This window comes from Xiphophorus maculatus, chromosome 19 (assembly GCF_002775205.1).
Source record: "Xiphophorus maculatus strain JP 163 A chromosome 19, X_maculatus-5.0-male, whole genome shotgun sequence".
NCBI classification, from domain to species: domain Eukaryota; kingdom Metazoa; phylum Chordata; class Actinopteri; order Cyprinodontiformes; family Poeciliidae; genus Xiphophorus; species Xiphophorus maculatus.
Genome location: NC_036461.1, coordinates 3,392,286 through 3,409,819, shown reverse-complemented (window position 1 = coordinate 3,409,819; position 17,534 = coordinate 3,392,286). Strand labels below are relative to the sequence as shown.

Below are 17,534 nucleotides of genomic sequence, written 5' to 3'. Positions count from 1 at the left end.
AGACGTTACTAAATTAATGTCTAGCATATCCTGTCCTGATTGTGGCATTTAACAAATAGAAATACTTTTGGTAATTTTAGCTGACCTAAAACAAGAGAAATTTGATCTGATTTAACTTCAGCGTGTGTCGGATGTATGTAAACATCTGGTTTCAATTGTTCAAGGTGACTATTCTCTCCAGTCTAGACAGTTAAAAAAAATATTGTTTAATTTATAACTAAATGGGACCATAATCAGCCACCTTCAGTCACTTCATGACTCAGAAACTTTGAAGGATTTTGTTATTGTGATGTTTACAAGTTGAGTGAAATTAACTCAGAAACAGGACATGAAACTGAGTCAAGATAGAAAATTGAATATGCAGAGAATCAGCACAGCAGCTTTAAGTAGTCTTATCTCTTTTATCTAATCTCAGAAAACTAAAAATCACTAAACACATGTGTCAATAAGTGTTTAGTAATGTTTCCATTTATGTAATACTTGAGGATACTGAATGATTTATCTGCTGTTCTTTGAAACATAATGAAGTGGCTGTCTGTTTTATCATGTGATACATCGGAGGACATACTGATACAGAGCGAAACCACACTGACACCACAAGACAAGCCAAAGCCTTTAAGGACAGCGGGACTCTAGAACCATTTTCACATTTAAAAGCCAAGAAATTACAGTCTATTTAAAAATGGACACTCAGTTTAAGTGGCTGCTTCGTTTGCTTTGTTAAATACTAACCAGAATACAGAGCTGCATTGGCCTCCTTACCGATTTCTGCTGTTTTTGCCACACTTAACTGTTTTAAATCATCAGACTTAAATATAAGAGAAATATCACGTCTATTCAACCAACCAGGTCCAATGTGAAAAAGTAAATGCTCCCTAAATCTAAGAGCAGTTTGTGCCACTCAAGGTAACAACAACTGCAATCACCCTACAAAAATAGAAATAGATCCTACCAAGTATTTTGGTCTAGTTTCTTGAAATAAGACAAAACCAATTTACAAGTAACTTTTCAGCAAGATATATGAGCTTGTTTTAAGTACATTTCTTAATAATGATGAAAACCCAAACATGCTGGAGCTCCACCTGGGTTACTAAGTAACAGGCTGAGCTCGGCTGGGGTTGCTAGGTAACCGAGCAGTGCCCGGGACTGTACCTCAACGTGTTATAATTTTAATAATCTGCCAGTGGAACTAGTACTTTCTCATTACTGACTTCAAAAAATGTTCCTATATGTTGCTATAAAGTTACTTGTAAGTTAGTTTTGTCCCATTTCAAGTGTACAGAGATATTTGTACTAAAAATGAGAATTTGGTAAAAAATTTTACTTGGTAAAATTTGTCTTTTTGCATTGCAAGACTGTGTAATAACTGGCAATGAGTGAAGGAGCTTTGGCTCACACTCCTATGCAGAATTGTATAAATTCAACCACAATGGAGTATTTTTGAGCATGAAAGGTCAGTTTAAGGTCATACCAACGAGTCATTAGAACCATTAAAAGGGTGGCATTCAGGTTTGTTAGGATCATTGACCATGTTTCCATAAATGTTTTTCATGCACATCTTGAAATAGCAATAGAAATAGTTGATAGAAACAGCAAAATTCAAAAGAACTTTGTCAATTTCACTTGAGGTGGTTTTCTGAAAAAGAGCTAATGCGCTAAAGGGGGAGATGGAAAAACATTTGCCGAATAAGTTTTGACATGGCAAACGCTCCATTCACTGGTGGACCTGTGCCTTACCAGAGGCACAAATGTGAAAAATTTTAAAGTCCATACTCTGAGCGTGAAGGGAAAACTGTCTATTTTTCTGAGATGTGGTTCACGTCTCAATGTATACTTTGCTAGTTTGCAACATTTCCATATTCATCTAACAAAACTGCGTTTTGGTTAACCAGGTTGATTCTCTCCACATAAATAGATGAAAACACACAAAATTCTCTTATTTGTTTGTTTGTTTGTTTTTGCAACAATTTAAAAGTTTTCTCTAAATTTGAATGACAGTTGGCTGAAAACATAGTTACTGTCTTCTTGTGCTTAAAGTCACGAATCGATGGGTGAATATTTTCCGGTAGAGAGCAGAATTTGTGATTCTGATAAACAAGTTGAGCAGATTCTGAATCAGAAACTATTATATTTCACCATGATTCAGATGCTCTTTCTGAACTTTTGTGTTACTTTTATATCATATTTAACGGGAGCCACACATTCCGAATAAAAAACAAAACAAAACACAGATTATTTTTTATTTTGAATATTTAATCTATTTGTGAATAATGGTTCTCCAAAAGCTTTAGAAAAAGTATTATGATCTTTTCCAGACTAATATTTGTCAAGTACTTTGTTTCTAATCTGTTCTTTAATTTCTCTGGATCGTAACATTGTCTATTTTAAAAAATAATTTTTTTTAATCAACCCTCCTTCACGACACACTGTCCTGAATTTGTGACATGTTTTCCTGCGTTAGCACACCAGATTGAGATTAACCATCAATTGAAATCAGGTGGTGAAGCAGAGAAACATCCAAAACAAACCATCAGTTTAAAAACGCTGCTTCATGTTGTCAAACTGGTTCTACTTAAATCATTTTCTTTATTCTACAGGTCTGACGGCAACCAAGCCTGGGTGCAGCAAGTAAACTGAACCAAAAATGTGGTTAATCAGCCAATTCATGAAATAACAATGGGAGAATTCACTTCCATCTACGGCGTTGAATGAAACCATCGGTAGATGGGTGTATTTAGTATTTACTTGTGAGCCACAAGCAGAGTTGGGTAGTAAATATTTACATCTACATGAGTAACTTAAAAAAAAATACTTTCAGGAGTAAAGAGGCCTGACAAGAATAGCAGAACTGTTTATAAATAAGCATTTACATGCAATCAGAAGAATTAATACGTTAAGTTTTAAAAGCATCAAATAGTAAAAACAGCTAATAAAAAACATCTTTCAGAAATACTTTTAGCTCACCGAGAGTCACTTTCTCCAACGCGTACTAATTTTAATTTTAGGAGTTGTCATTTTATTACAAAGTATCACTACTTTTACTTGATTAAAGTTTCTGGATTCTCTACCCAATGTGAGTAACTTAACCAAATGAAGAACAGGTTTGATTTTACCAAATATTCACCAGTTTTTATTAAAAGTTTCATAAGTTTTACGTTGACAAATTTGGATTTTGAAAAATGTTTCTTTTGCTTGCTTTTGTTTTTATATGAATTATTTCCATTTTGGTCTTTAGAATACCAGATTTTCCACACAGCCTTATATTTTGGTCCGGCTGATGATGTAACTAAATACTAAATGATGTTTTGTTCAGTTACTCGGTACTTTAATAGCTTCATAGTTGTTTACTCTGGAGTAATTTCTTGGATGGCTACTTTTTACTTTTACTTCAGTGCTACTCTTACTTGAGTACAATATTTGGATGCTCAACCGGAACCCGGTTCACACAGGAAAAACTGAAGAAATTTGCAAGCAAACGTGTTTTATGCAAAACTGAATTCAAACAGCAGAATAAGGAATTACCACATCACTTATAGGAATGGATAAGAGTAGTTTTAAAGGACAGGATGCTGAACTGGACAGGATCCTACCTCGGTTCACACTCTTGGCACTAAGGGGCCAAAGCCTCTCTTCGGGTGCCATCACATTTCACCGCCATGACAACAGGAAGCTGCCATTTACATCTTACTAAAGCGGTATAGGCTGACTACAGCAGTGCACAGCAAAGAAAAATGGATTCTTGCTTTTTTAGTGTTTGCTCTGTAACAAATCATTAACATACCAACCAAAAGTGACCTTTTATGCTTCCTTGAACAGGTTAGGACAGATCTATCCAAAACATGTTCATTACATTTTTTACACAAAATCATTCTTAAATATTGATAAGTTAGTTGTGTACAGCTCATACGGCGGTAAAACTATTTGACCAAATGTGCTGGAGCTTCTCTTGGTTGCTAGACGACAGGCTGTGGTTGCTAGGTAACGTGCTGAGCAGTGCCCGTCAACTGTGATTTAAGTATCAGAATCAAAATCAGAATATACTTCATTAATCCCCAACGGGAAATTGATTATTTGTTGACATGGTACTTCATCTGAATTGTTAAATACTGTATTAGCAAATATAAATAAATGATATATAATTCATAAAAAACACACACACATCAACGTGGTATAGGTATTTTCACAGCAAAGAAAAGGACCAAGACTCTCCACCAACATGTTAGAAATGGAGCTTCTTGGTTACACTAAAACGAAAAGTTTAAGTAAGAAAAATATAAAGTAAAAAGGTGAGCAAAAGTAACCACAACAGACTGCATACACTTTGGAGAATGCTCATTTCAATCGGGTGGATTTGAAAGGGTCATTTTCCAGACACCAAAAAATATTAACTTATTTCCAAAAAACAGCTGGATGGATTTTTTTAAGCACTTGGGATGTTTTTAGAACCAGTTGAGACTGAAGTGGAAGTATAAAAAACGTGGGAAATGTTAATTTTGTGATTTGCGAAGGTAATCCCATTTCTTTTTTTCACATTTTGTCATAGTGCAGCTTTTATTGTAATCTTATATTTCAGGGAGGGGTTATTTTAAAGAAGAACAGAAAGCAGTACGTAATAGGAAAGTGGAAGGAAAATTATACATATTCTTCACATTTCTCTATAAATGGAAATCTAAAACCTGTGGAATATACTCTGTGGTGATTTTCAGTGCTACTTTTCTCCAAATCATTTAGCTAAAAACCAAAAAGTTCAACAGGTTTGATGCCTTAGAACTAAGTCAATAAATATCCCTGAAAATATAAGAGATAATAAATGAGTGAGAATTATAAACAAAGATGTTCAATAAGTACAATATAAAAACATTTTCATAACATTAAAAAGAAAAAGGTAACAGCTTTTAAAAAGTACAAGAGGTCAGAGTCAGACTTTCTGTTTCATCCAGCAGGTGGCAGTACAGGTAAACCATTTCAGCCAGAGGTTCTTGGAAACTAACCCCATCACTGAATGATTTACTGACACCTGGCAGAGCCTACTGTTTAATCCTCTTCATCAAATTTGCATGGCTGCTCTGCTGACAGGATTCGGTTGATGGGCCTCCAGCAAACTGGAACTAACAGAAGGACTGGTTTCTCCTCCAGTTCTACTGACAGATGTGATATTAATAGAAATGTGACACAGAATTTCTTGGACAAAATAAAACAAATTCAACTCTTTTTAAAAAATTTCTCTACATGGATGAGCTAAATAGTTATTGCATCACACATAAATCATATATTTGGATATATGAGCGGCTAAAAAAGCAAACATGTTGCAATAAAGCACTCGAGAAATTTCTGCTATTTAGTCTGTACATGTTTGTGTAAAAACTGTCATGCAAGATAAATGTTTGATAGGCAGCTGGACCGGTTGCTTGTTTGGGTTTGTAGTGAGGCGCATATTTAAAGTAACTGGTGACTGAAGATCACCAGTAACTGGTGATCTTCAGTCTTCACCAGTTACTGATCGGTATTTGTGGATTTTACCTATTTGCAGGGATTGTAGAGATTAACATACAATTGTATTTCTGTATGTTTATTTTTATTTTACTTCCGCTGTAAAGTGCCTTTTGGACACCTATTGGATGTTGTAAATCACTAAATAAATGTTGATCGATTGAAAATGTTTTGGAGAACCTGGAGACTGCAGACCGGTCTTAACTCACGGCTGTCATAGATAAAACCTCCCGATTTTAAAAGATGAAAAGAGAACAAACATGTTTAACACCTTTTGGTTACAAGACGCAATAATGTTAGCCAATGAGCCAAAGTGGAAGGGCTGTATTGAGTATCACAATGCTTCCTGAGGCCCTACAAGCCATTTGTCTTGAACACCTGTATGGGGGGGGACGCAGCTCATCCAGGTATCTGAATAGAGCGCTGCTGTGTATCAGTTACAGGAAAATACTTAGGCCAGATACCGTTTGTAATGCTGAGTGTAAACAAAGAAGTCATAAAAGATTGATGCAAATCTTCAAACCTCAGCCTCGCCGTCTCTTCTTCGTTTCTCCATTAGTGGAACATGTAACAATTAAATCAATCGGACAAAAATTCACATTACAATCATTATAATATGAGTTTGTGCACATGTTGTTCTAAATGATGATTGTACGGCCCAGATTTCTCACCATCCTTGGGTTTCCGGTTGATTGAGTGAGTCGGCCTTTTGTAGAGGGAGTAATAAACGTAACTTTCAGGTAAGACGGAGATGCAGCTGATTGCACATCAGCTGCATTAGAGAGCAGGCGGATGGGCGGCCCGCATAGCTATCAATAATGTAACAAGCAAGAATCTCCACATTTGAAATGTGGGAATGAAGATCCACCAAGGTTATGAATTCTTAAAGGGGACCTATTATTATATAATAAAATTAACTTTTAGCATGTTTTTCTACTTCCATTTGGGTCTTAGCTGTTTCTAAAACATCCCAAAAAATTAAAGGTGATCTATTATGCTTGCCTTAACAGGTTAGGATAGGCCCATGGGCGAAACAAAACATGTTCATTAATTTCTTTTGCACAAAATTATTCTTAAGACAATTAGATTTCTGTCTTGAGCTCCTTTCAGAATGAAATGTTTTAGCGCATCTTGTCACTTTAAATCCTAATAACCTGCTGCTGCTCACAACTCCCAACTCAACTTTTACACTCTCACATGAAAATGGCTGCAAACAGATGCAACCATAGACCTTTGAAAAGCAGAAGTAGAGCCTCCTACACAACCAAACAGGATGCAGCAAGTCAACAACAAAGCATTTGTCTTTTCCAGCAGCCATTGTACAATCCATACAGTGGAAAATCCAACTGACCAAACATGCAGGAACTCCGCCATTTTAAAAAACTCTAGAATATAATGTCACAAATCAGCACCCCGTTACCTAGCAACCCCAGCAAAGCTCAGCCTGTTACCTAGCAACCCAAGCTGAGTTGAATGTGCTGTACAATGGTTCCTGGAAAAGACAAGTGTTTTGGTGTTGACTAACCATCCAGAAACCACTTGTTCCATTCTTGTTGGCTGTGCAGGAGGCTCCACTTCTGCTTTTCAAAGATGTACGGTTGTGTAGCCATTTTCACGTGCGAGTGTAAATGTTGAGTTGGGGAGCGTGGCCAGCAGCAGGTTCTTTGAATTTAAAGTGACAAGATGCCCTAAAACATTTCATTCTGACTATGATTTCATTATCTAAGAATGATTTGGTGCAGAAAATGTGATGAACAAGTTTTGTGTAGACTATAGATCAGGGGTGGGCAACTCCAGGCCTCCAGGGCCGGTCTCCTGCAACCTTTAGGTGTGTCTCCACTTCAACACACCTGAGTCAAATAATGAGGTCATTAGCAGGACTCTGGAGAAGTTGACTGCACTGAGGAGGTGATTCAGCTATAAGTGTGTTGGACCAGGGAGACGTCTAAGAGTTGCAGGACTCCGGCCCTCCAGGACCAGGATTGCCCTCTCCTGCCATAGATCTATCCTAACCTGTTCAAGAAAGCATAAGAGCATCTTCAATATGACTCTGAATTTTATCTACATAAATGCAATCTTCAAATTGTATTCCTCGACTGTTATTTTTACAAACTGGTTAAAATTAGACATAAAACACCTTGAAACATTTTAAAACTTCAGCTTAGACTCAACATACCAGCGAGAGCTGGAAGTTTCTGCAGCTCTCTGTTAGCGCTGAGGGGGAATAAGGAGGTGCTGAACCTCTTCTCTCTCTTCACCGCTGAGTGGGACCCGGCCTGCTTCACCCTCAACAGCTGAGCTGCAGGGGGCGCCTTCTTACCTGAACCCTGTGGAAACACAAACAGCAGCGGAGTGAGGTCAGGTTGGACGGTTCCTGCTCCGCAGGAAGTGGGACAGCAGCCACTCTAATCAAGTGAAGACAGAAAAGCGGCTGAAGGCTCCGCCGTAAAGAGGTCAGGTTCCTTTCCTTTCCGAATCAGATCGAGTGGCTCTCGGTCAGGAAACACGATCGCAGCGGGCCGGTGTTCTGCTGATGGGACGCGGCAGACAAAATAAATGATCTCAGATTGAGCTGATAAAGCTGTCACTGGAACAACTGGAGCGAATTTAATCTGAATTTACAACCCGAAAAGAACCACACCGTCATGCCTCTCACTGCAAAAACACAAAGTCCTACCAAATACATTTGGTCTAGTTATGGTGCAAATATCTTAGTACACTTGAAATTAGACAAAACTAACTTAAAAGTAACATTTCAGGAAGATACAGGAGCTTGTTTTAAGTCAATAATTCCTTCATATAGAGGAAAACTTACTAGTTCCACTGGCAGATTATCTCATTTATAAAATGGGAAAATGTTTTGCTATCAGTCAAATAATCTGTCAGTGGAACTAGCAATTTTTCATCACTTATTCCACAGATAGTGATACATTTTACTGTACTGCAAAAACACAAAAAAGCATTTTTGTCTAGAGCAAATATCTTATTACACTTGAAACACAAGTAGTTAAAACTTACAATAACCTTCCAGCAACATAAAAGTTAATACTTCCTTATTATTGATGAAAACATACTAGCTGTTAGTGAAATAGTCTGCCAGTTTCCCATATTATAATCCAAAATATCTTGTTTCACTGGCAGATTATTCATTTATAACTAGTACATTTTCTTCAATATTAAGGAATTATTAAGTTAAAACAAGCTCCTAAACATTTGTGAAAAGCTACTTATTAGTTAGTTTTGTCCGATTTCAAGAAACTAAACCACAAATACTTGATAAGAATTTGTATGGTTTCAGAATAGTAAGTCAACAACAAAACAAATGTCTTTTTCAGTGAAAAACCAGCTGACCAAACATGCTGGAGCTCCACCTGGGTTGCTAGGTAACGGCGCAGTGCCCATAGAATGTGACTCAGCATTTTACAAGTAAAATAATCTGCCAGAGGAACTAAAACTTGTTCATCAATATTAAGGAATTGTCGACGTAAAACTACGGAGCCCTTTAGGGGACATGGGGAATTTTTTCTTTTCCCTCGACATACTGTACTGATCAGTCATGCGGCATAATTGAACACTGTAAACCTTTCTTACGGTGGCCGCCGTACTTTCTGCTTTAATACAAGGTTAGGTGAGGTTTTTCCATGAATGTTAATTTCTCGTTGTGAAATATCTGAAGTTTTATATCTTTAGATATAAAGGCACCACAAACCTATAATATAAACAGAAACTTTCCGTAAGTAGGAAAGAAAAAAAAAATCCTAATTTGTACTATTTCTGAGTTATTATCGGAGGTAATAAGTCATCTGACAATTTTGATTGTGTCTCTGTTGTGTTCGTAGTCTGAAAATCAAATCCTGGAAACTTCAATATCTTCAAAAGTCTTTAGTCATCCTTGTTGCTACCACAACTTTTCCTTCCACTCAACTTTCCATTAAGATGCATGGATACATTCCTCTGCAAACAGCCTCCATGTGAAGAGTCAGTAACTGTCTGCTGGACAACTATAAAAGTCAGAGTCTTCCTCATGTTTGTGCGATAAAGTAACTTATGTTTTTGGGGAACTTTAGTTATGAGTTTCATTTTCAAAATTAAGTCAAGTCAAGTTTATTTGTTCAGGAATTTTCAAAGTTCAAAGTAGTAAATTTTACATTTTATCAAATGACATAATCAGAATCATCAGGCAAATACACAAATATGTTAATCAGTGCTCCAATTACTACTAATCAAATGCAACTCTAAACAACTTTGCTAAAAAAACACTTAAAATACTTTTGTGAGACTCAAATTGCTTAAATAAATGCACCAAGTTACTGACATTCACCTGTATCTGACCTCATAGAATCTTTTAGGCCTAATTTTAAAAACTGTTAATAATTTTAGAACAAGATGGCTGAATATCTGTGGTGAAGAATAGATACAGAAAGAACACGGGCCTGAGGCTTTTGTCCAATTGCTACATTCAATCAACAGAAATAACTTGGGACTAAGATAACTGCAACAATGCCCGGTATTATTCCCGCAGAATAAAAGCACTTTTAAGGAAAATAAAGTCACAAGATCTTGCCACATGTCATATGAGCAACTTTTCCTGGTTTACACTGAAACAAAAAGCCAAAAAAGTCTTAAAACAACAAACGCTCTGACCTGTAACAACGTCTGGTAAATAAACAGAGCCGAGGTTCGATTACGCTGCAGCGCATGCACATTTAAAATCCCCAGAATGCACCACAAATCTGGAACAAACGTCCAGAAAACTGAAAAACTGCTGAAAAACAGACTTCCTTTATATCAAGACTGGAAATCCTAATTTTGATCAATATTAAGTGGAACATTGATCAAAATATTGATGATTTTGATCATATTTGACGAACTGTTATGTTTTCTGCCTGTTTTATAATTGGTGATGTCTTTATGGTGACTTAAAACAAAAGGTTAGTTTATTCAGGTTCCCCGTTTCTTTTCTACATGGTCACATCACTTCATTACTTCACTAAAACAATTTTCAGAAATTAAACTAAAAAACAATATGGAAGACAACATGGCAGAATATATGTAAATTTAGGTTAAACACATAATTAACTCTAATATATTAGATTCAGTTTACTAAAATACTATTTTATCTGTAATTTAAAATTCTAACTATCATTAAATAAAATAAATTCCAGAGTTGCATTCATACAAAAACAAACAAAAATCCCCTGAAAACTCATACAAAAATACTTAAAATATCTTTGAAAGTACAGGAAGAAGCCCCAGTGCTCAGCCGTTGTTTAAAAATAAAATAAACTTTAAAAATTTTACCTCTTCTTCCCTTTCAGGTCCATTTTTGCTTCCAGCTTTTTTCGGTCTTCCAGATTTGGAGGATTCCTTCACAAAAAAAATAAATTAAAATAAAATAAAAGCTGAATTAGTTACAAAAAAATTAAGATATACAAGCTAAACTAATCCATACTGCTACCTTTTCTTTTTTGCTCTTGTGAGGCATCTTGAGATGAAAACCCCCAGAGTCGGTGGAGGTGTTGTCTCACTCGGATGTTTCCACTGTGATCAGGCTTTTCCCGCTGTCCATCCATGCGCCATGTGACGCGGTCCGAGCCTCAGAAAGGTGCCATCCCGCTGGGCTGGCTGTCCGACACAAGTCACGCTTTGTTGGAGGGAAATCCTGACGGCCAACTTACTGCTGCGGCAGCCGCACTTCGAGGCGCCTCGCAGCCTGAGTCATAGGCAGCTGCCCAGATGCAGGGCGCAAACCGCGCCACCAGAGGGCAGTGTTGTCTGGCGAAAAGACATTCTCCAGGCCAAAGAGCGTTAACTTATGGCTTTGTAAAACAACAGACAAAATATATAAAGAAACATCAACTTTTAGACAGTTTTTTACTCACTTTTCGGGAATTATGATATTAATTTAGCATTAGATTTTAGATGGCCATGAGTTTTATAGACACACTGCATGTTGAAGGTTATTGTTTACATCCGCACAACCAGGACAAAAAGACTTATTTCACTACTTGCCATCCAAAGCCGCGCTGCCTCCTAAGAACAATTGACATGATGCCACTTGTCAGTCAGTTTAGGCGGTTTGCCAGCAACTGACCAATCGGTGGTTGCTATTTATCCTGAACATGGCGCTAGGGTCATAGAGATATTGTAGAGATATTGACCTTGATGTTGTTTCCCGCAAATAAGCTTACAGACCTGCTGTAGGACTCCTTGGAGAAGTTTCTCTTCTCCTTCTTGAGTTTTACTGGCGGTTTGCAAAAAAAAACCGTTAAGTAGCATTACCGCCACCTGCTGGTTTGGAGTGTGGTTATGCCTGTCATCTTTGCCTTGGTGTTGGCTGAAAAGGCAAAAATGACTCAAAAAATGAATCAGGTAATGCACTGAGTCCCACTACCTCTGGCATTAGTTATTCTAACTTACATTATATATAATTAATTGCTATGATTTTATTTTTTATTTTGCATTTTTGTTCATCTAAACTTGCTGAGGTGCTCACAGCGCCCCATGGCGGCCCCCCATGAGTCTGCGGCCCCCACTTTGAAAACCACTGCTCCAGCTAATTAATATTCATGAAATGCCCCCCATCATGGTTGATAATATTAAGCACACAACAGTCACCGTACTAGTAAATTGTACATTTACTAGAGCAACTTTTTCAGGAGTATTTTTTACCACCCTACTTGTACTTGGAGTAACTAGGGTCAGTATTGTTAGTCTGACTTGAGTAAAGTTTCTGGATACTCTACCCAGTGTGAGTAACTTCACTGAATGAAGAACAATCTTGCTTTAACCACAAAATTACCAGATATCTCCACTTCTGTTTAACGTGGAAAAAAATTATTTGAAAAAAGTTACATGCCTAGTTTTTCTATTCATATGAATTACTTTCAAAAGTTAAAAAAAATTCACATAACTTTACATTTTGATCCGTTTGATGATTTAGTTTTTAAATGTTACTTGAGCAGCATACATCTTTCACTCTTAATTTCTTGCTACTTTTTATTTTAACTTGAGTAAAAGTAAATTAGTGCTGCTCTTACTTGAGTATAATTTTGTGTACTCGCCTTTGATTGTTTTCAGTCCTATTTTCTCTATTGCACGTAATAAATAAAGTGGTTAAATAATGTTCTGGATTTTAACTAAGGTGCTGTATTTCAGCATTGGCACCACATGGTGGCAGTGTGGTATCGTTTTGTACTTCAGTATTTCAATAAATGACTTTAGGGCTAGGATAAAGTTTTATTTTCTTGTAATAAAACAAAAAATAGCTAATTAAAATGGATTAAACAGTAGTATAATCGGATTTATTCATTTTGGAGAATAAAAATGTTCCTCTTGCTCATGTTCTGCTGAGTCACGTGATTTTCACACGGTTCGTTATGACTGATTACGGTGCGAACCGAGATGAGCTGTGACTGCATGACTGGGCTTTAAAACAGACTGGGTTTGTTTTTTGACGTGTTGATGTTGTATTTATCAGTGTTTTCTGACGCATTGTGTCACCATCGCTTCACAATCAGATCTTCATCATCGGCTCCGTGTTATTGCTGTATGATATGGCTCCATTCATTTCCTGTCTGCAGCAGCCCAGACTGCAAAATCCAGGGAGGAAAATACCTCCCTGGATTTAATTTATGGTTTTCTTTAGGCTGTTTTTGTAGTTGTGTCTGCATTTTGTCCTAATCAGATAGTGATTTTTCCAGCTAAGAAGTTTAGATACCCTCATTTCCAGCTTTAATGTTGTAATATTTTGGGTATTTTGGTGATTATTTCCCCCCAAAATAATAACAAAACATACACTGAACTCTGGTCCGCCTACATACCTCATTCTTGGTTCGGTTTGAATTCATATACTGTATGAACGCCAAGCGGACCGGAGACTGCTCCAATAGCAGGGAGCATGGCATTCTGGGTAAATGCATCCAAAACAAACGTGCTAGCCTAGCGCTAGCAGGGAAAAATGGCTCTTAGTCTTTTACCAAAAACAAACAAAAAAGTCATACAACCGCTAAGATCTGATGCTACTCCGTTTTTGTTTACATTTCGTAAAGAAGGAAGTTGCACTCAGTGTCTTTTTCAGTGGTTTTGGTGCAGCGCCCCCACTGGCACGGAGGGGAACAGCTTTTTCAATTAGTTTGGATCATTTGACAGTCAGTGAGAAACCGAAAGCTGAAAGTTTGTTGGGTAGTAACTAGTTACATTTACTCAATGACATTTACCTGAGTACATTTTTTTGGGAGGGGGGATGAAATACTTTGGAGTATTTTTACTATTCCATACTTTTTACTTTTACTTGAATAATTATATTATGAAGTATTTCTACTCTTACTTGAGTAAAATTTCTAGATTTTCTATCCACTGAATGAAAATCAAACATGTTTTAACCATAAATTCACCAGACACAGACACCTGCAGTTTTGGTTAAAGTTTTATTGAAAGAAACTGATTTAGAAACATTTCTTTTATTTTTGCTACTTATATGAATTATTTTCGTATTAAGTCTTAAAAATTTCCACTTTATATTTTGGTCAGTATGATTGTGTAATTTTTAAATATTAAATTACTGATAATTTGATCAGTTAATACTTGAATAGATTTTTTTTTACCAAAACTTTTTACTCTTACTTGATTAATTTCTTGGATGTTGACTTCTTACTTTTACTAGTACCGCTCTTATTTACGTAAAATCGTTTGGTTTTTTATCCACCTCTACTCAACAATCGGAACATTTTTCAAACAGCTCTTTTTACTTTTACTTGAGTGCAAATATGTTGAAGTATTGCTACTCTTACTTGAGTAAAATGTTTGGGTACTCTGCCACCTTTGGTCCCAAATTGAACCAAATCTACTGGACTATTAGGTGGGGAAACCTTGAAACTGTTAAATCTACTTTTAACCCTCCTGTTGTCCTCAGGCCAAAATGACCCGCCACTGTGTTAAAACCCCCCCAAAAATCCACTAAATGTAATTTTTTTAACTTGAGATTTTAAGACTTTTCCTAGATTGGCCAAAACAATAGAAAAAGTTAAATGTTGCTTTTATTCACATTTCCATGTAAGCTGTACAAAAAGAAGGTACAAAGATGGTCTTCGGGTCAAAATGACCCATGAGGCAAATAGAGTTGAAATCAAGGTCACAGAGTTATTTACAAACCACAGAATGTTACAAAGTTTTAGATGTGTCTCAGATCAATCAGTAGCAGAAGTAAACAAGGCAAATCAGGTGGTGTTCTCGCAGACTTCAGAAGACCACCTGTTATTTCCAGAGGTTATAAAGGTCCTGCATAACAGGACCCTGAATTGTGTCTGTGCTGAAGCCATGAGTGTGCGTTACAACGCTGAAGAGGCTTTAGAGGTGATTTTCTCACATGTCCAGCAAGACAACTCTGATTCAGAAGAGGAAGTAGAGGATGTATCCGAAGAAGAAGATGGAGAGGAATACAACCCAGAGCATGATGAATCATCTTCAGAAGAAGAAGAAAACCCTGAAGCTGAAAGTGAGACTTTCCTTTCAAAAAATGGCAAAATAACATGGTCCTCAGCGGCATATGACCAACACGGCAGGCATGCAGAACACAACATTATAAAGATGACATTATAAAGGTCTTCTCCTCAAAGTTTGCCTTCACGCCCACCACCACTCTAGTTTCCTACCTCCCAAAGAAAAACAAGAATGTAGTTCTTCTGAGCACACTGCACAAAGACGGCGACATTAGTGATCGTGAGGACAGGAAGCCAATCATCATCCTGGAATACAACCACAACAAAGGAGATGTGGACAACCTAGATAAGGTGATTGGAACATATAGCTGCAGAAGAATGACTGCCCGCTGGCCCCTGGTCATCTTCCACAACATCACTGATGTGTCCTCCTACAATGCCTTTGTGATTTGGAGAGAGATCAACCCAACCTGGATGCCTCATAAGCATAACATAAGGAGGGTGTTCCTGGAGCACTTAGGAAAGGCAATCGGAACTCCACTCATTGAAAGAAGGAAGCACATCCCCCACACAGAAGCCTCAGCAGCAGTTGTGAAAGCTATTCAGAGTGCAGCAGCTCCTGATCAACCTGAGGATCCATCTACCACAGCCACTTCCCCAGCTAGGTCATGTAAGAGGAAGAGATGTCAGTTCTGCCCTCAAAAGAAGGACTGTAAAACACGTACTGTGTGCTGCAGGTGTAAGAAATATATCTGCAAAGGCTGTGCGCTTGCATACTGCCCTACATGTGCTAATTAGTTGAATGGGTTATTTTTCAAATTTTTGTATTGTACATTCTCTTAAATTGTTCACTGGAGAAAAGTAAAAGAAAATGAGTCATTGAGATGAATAAAAATGCATTCGAAACTCCTTTTTGCACATTTTTTTCTTTTCTTAAGCTATAGAAATTCAAGTGGAGAGGGAAAACTCAAGTATTCACACATTTTGTGGTGAATTACAATATACAAGATGAAATTTGGTGTTTAAAATTCAATTAAGCTGCTTATATTGGGGGTTTAGTGAAGACGGGTCATTTTGACCCAGAGGACACAGGGTGTATACAGAAATGAGGTCAAGACGAGGGTTAAGGCAGATAATAACCCTGAAGGGCAGTCAACCCTTGACTCTCATACTTATAATTGTAGTTTTATTTTGTCAATGTATATTTATTAAACAATTTTTGTGTTAGAAATAGTTAAAAATTGAAAAAAAAAAGTTTTTTCACTCGAAACAGGGAAAAACACACAAACAAAAAAGGTCCAGGCAGGTAAAAGCAAAACTCAACACCTTCATGATTCATTAAAACCCTGAACGCTCACATGCACTAATTAAATGGAGGCTATATGTATGTACAGTATATATAAATATAACCGACTAATGTAAACATCACCATATTTCTGTTTATAATTTTTGCACTGTTAATCTGTTTACAGTGACAAACAATAAATTCAATCAATTCAGTTAGAGTCAAAATGCAGCTGTTGTGCTAGCTGCCATGATGAATCAAACTGGATCAATGCTCCATTCAGTTTATATCTAATTCTTTTCTATTTTTATGTTTTTTAACATAACAACATTGAACCATCTGCTAAAAAAAAGGAGCGCTGTATAATTTCAGTTTTTGTTGTACAATAATTGTCCCCTCCAAAAACTGGAACAAAATAATATCAGCACATATTTCCTTTTCTATTATTCTTCATATTTAAAGTGATATAAACTTTTCTGCAGCTGCTGAGCTGTTTTACTCAGATGTCGTTCTATGTGTTGAGTGAAGTGAGTTGAGGAAACAAAACCGTGCAGCCAATACAGGCTAATGAGCGGGCAGCACAACGACGGCCTGTTTGCTTTTCCAGGAGAGAGAGAGAGATGGAGGTAAAGATGGAGAGCTTGTTAAAAAACAAAAACAAAAGACACCTTAGTTTACTGCTGTCATGGTTTAGTGACTCAGGTTCACAATCAGCTGTGATTACAGCTAAACGTTCACATGTTGTGTCACTTTTCACCATGAACTGACCGATATATTTGTGTTTTACCTTCTGGATAAACGTAAGCTTTATTTTGCCTCCTTTGATTTCTACAGAAAGGAGAAATCAAGTACCTTTCTTCTATGAACAGGTTAAGATATGTCTGTGGTCTATACAAAACACGTTCATCACATTTATTGGCAGTTCTGCCCATTTTGAGCTGTTTTAAAGCATCTTGTCAATTTAAATCCAAATAATCTGCTGCTGGCCACGCCCCCAAACTCAACGTTTACACTCACACCTGAAAATGGCTGCTAACAGATGAACATACAAACAAACAAACATAGAAGATAAAAAATCTCTTATTTGTTAAGTCAGCTGTCACAGGCACTGAGCTGTTACCTAGCAACCCAAGCTGAACTCCAGCACAATTGGTCAGCTGGCTGTATGTGCTGTACAATGGCTACTGGAAATGACAAGTATTCATTTGTTGACTTACTGTCCAGAAACTGCTTGCCTCATTTTGTTGGTTGTATAGAAGGCTCTACTAATGCTTTTCAAAGTGTACAGCTGTATAACTGCTCACCTGTAGCAGCCATTT

General features: G+C 37.0%; 1 protein-coding gene across 2 annotated transcripts in view; it reads right to left on the bottom strand.

Moving 5' to 3' along the window:
* The window catches only part of ppp2r5c (protein phosphatase 2 regulatory subunit B'gamma), a 34,992-nt gene extending 23,269 nt beyond the window's left edge, over window positions 1-11,723 (bottom strand). The window contains exons 1-3 of one of the 2 annotated variants that reach the window (XM_023352807.1): window positions 10,949-11,723; window positions 10,792-10,857; window positions 7,667-7,817 (exon numbers count right to left, since the gene is read on the bottom strand). In XM_023352807.1, coding sequence (XP_023208575.1) covers window positions 7,667-7,817; window positions 10,792-10,857; window positions 10,949-10,975 — 244 coding nt within the window. In that variant the 5' untranslated portion in view covers window positions 10,976-11,723. The remainder of the gene's footprint in view (window positions 1-7,666; window positions 7,818-10,791; window positions 10,858-10,948) is intronic. The other variant, XM_023352808.1, reaches the window with a different exon arrangement.
* Window positions 11,724-17,534: the final 5,811 nt, after the last annotated feature.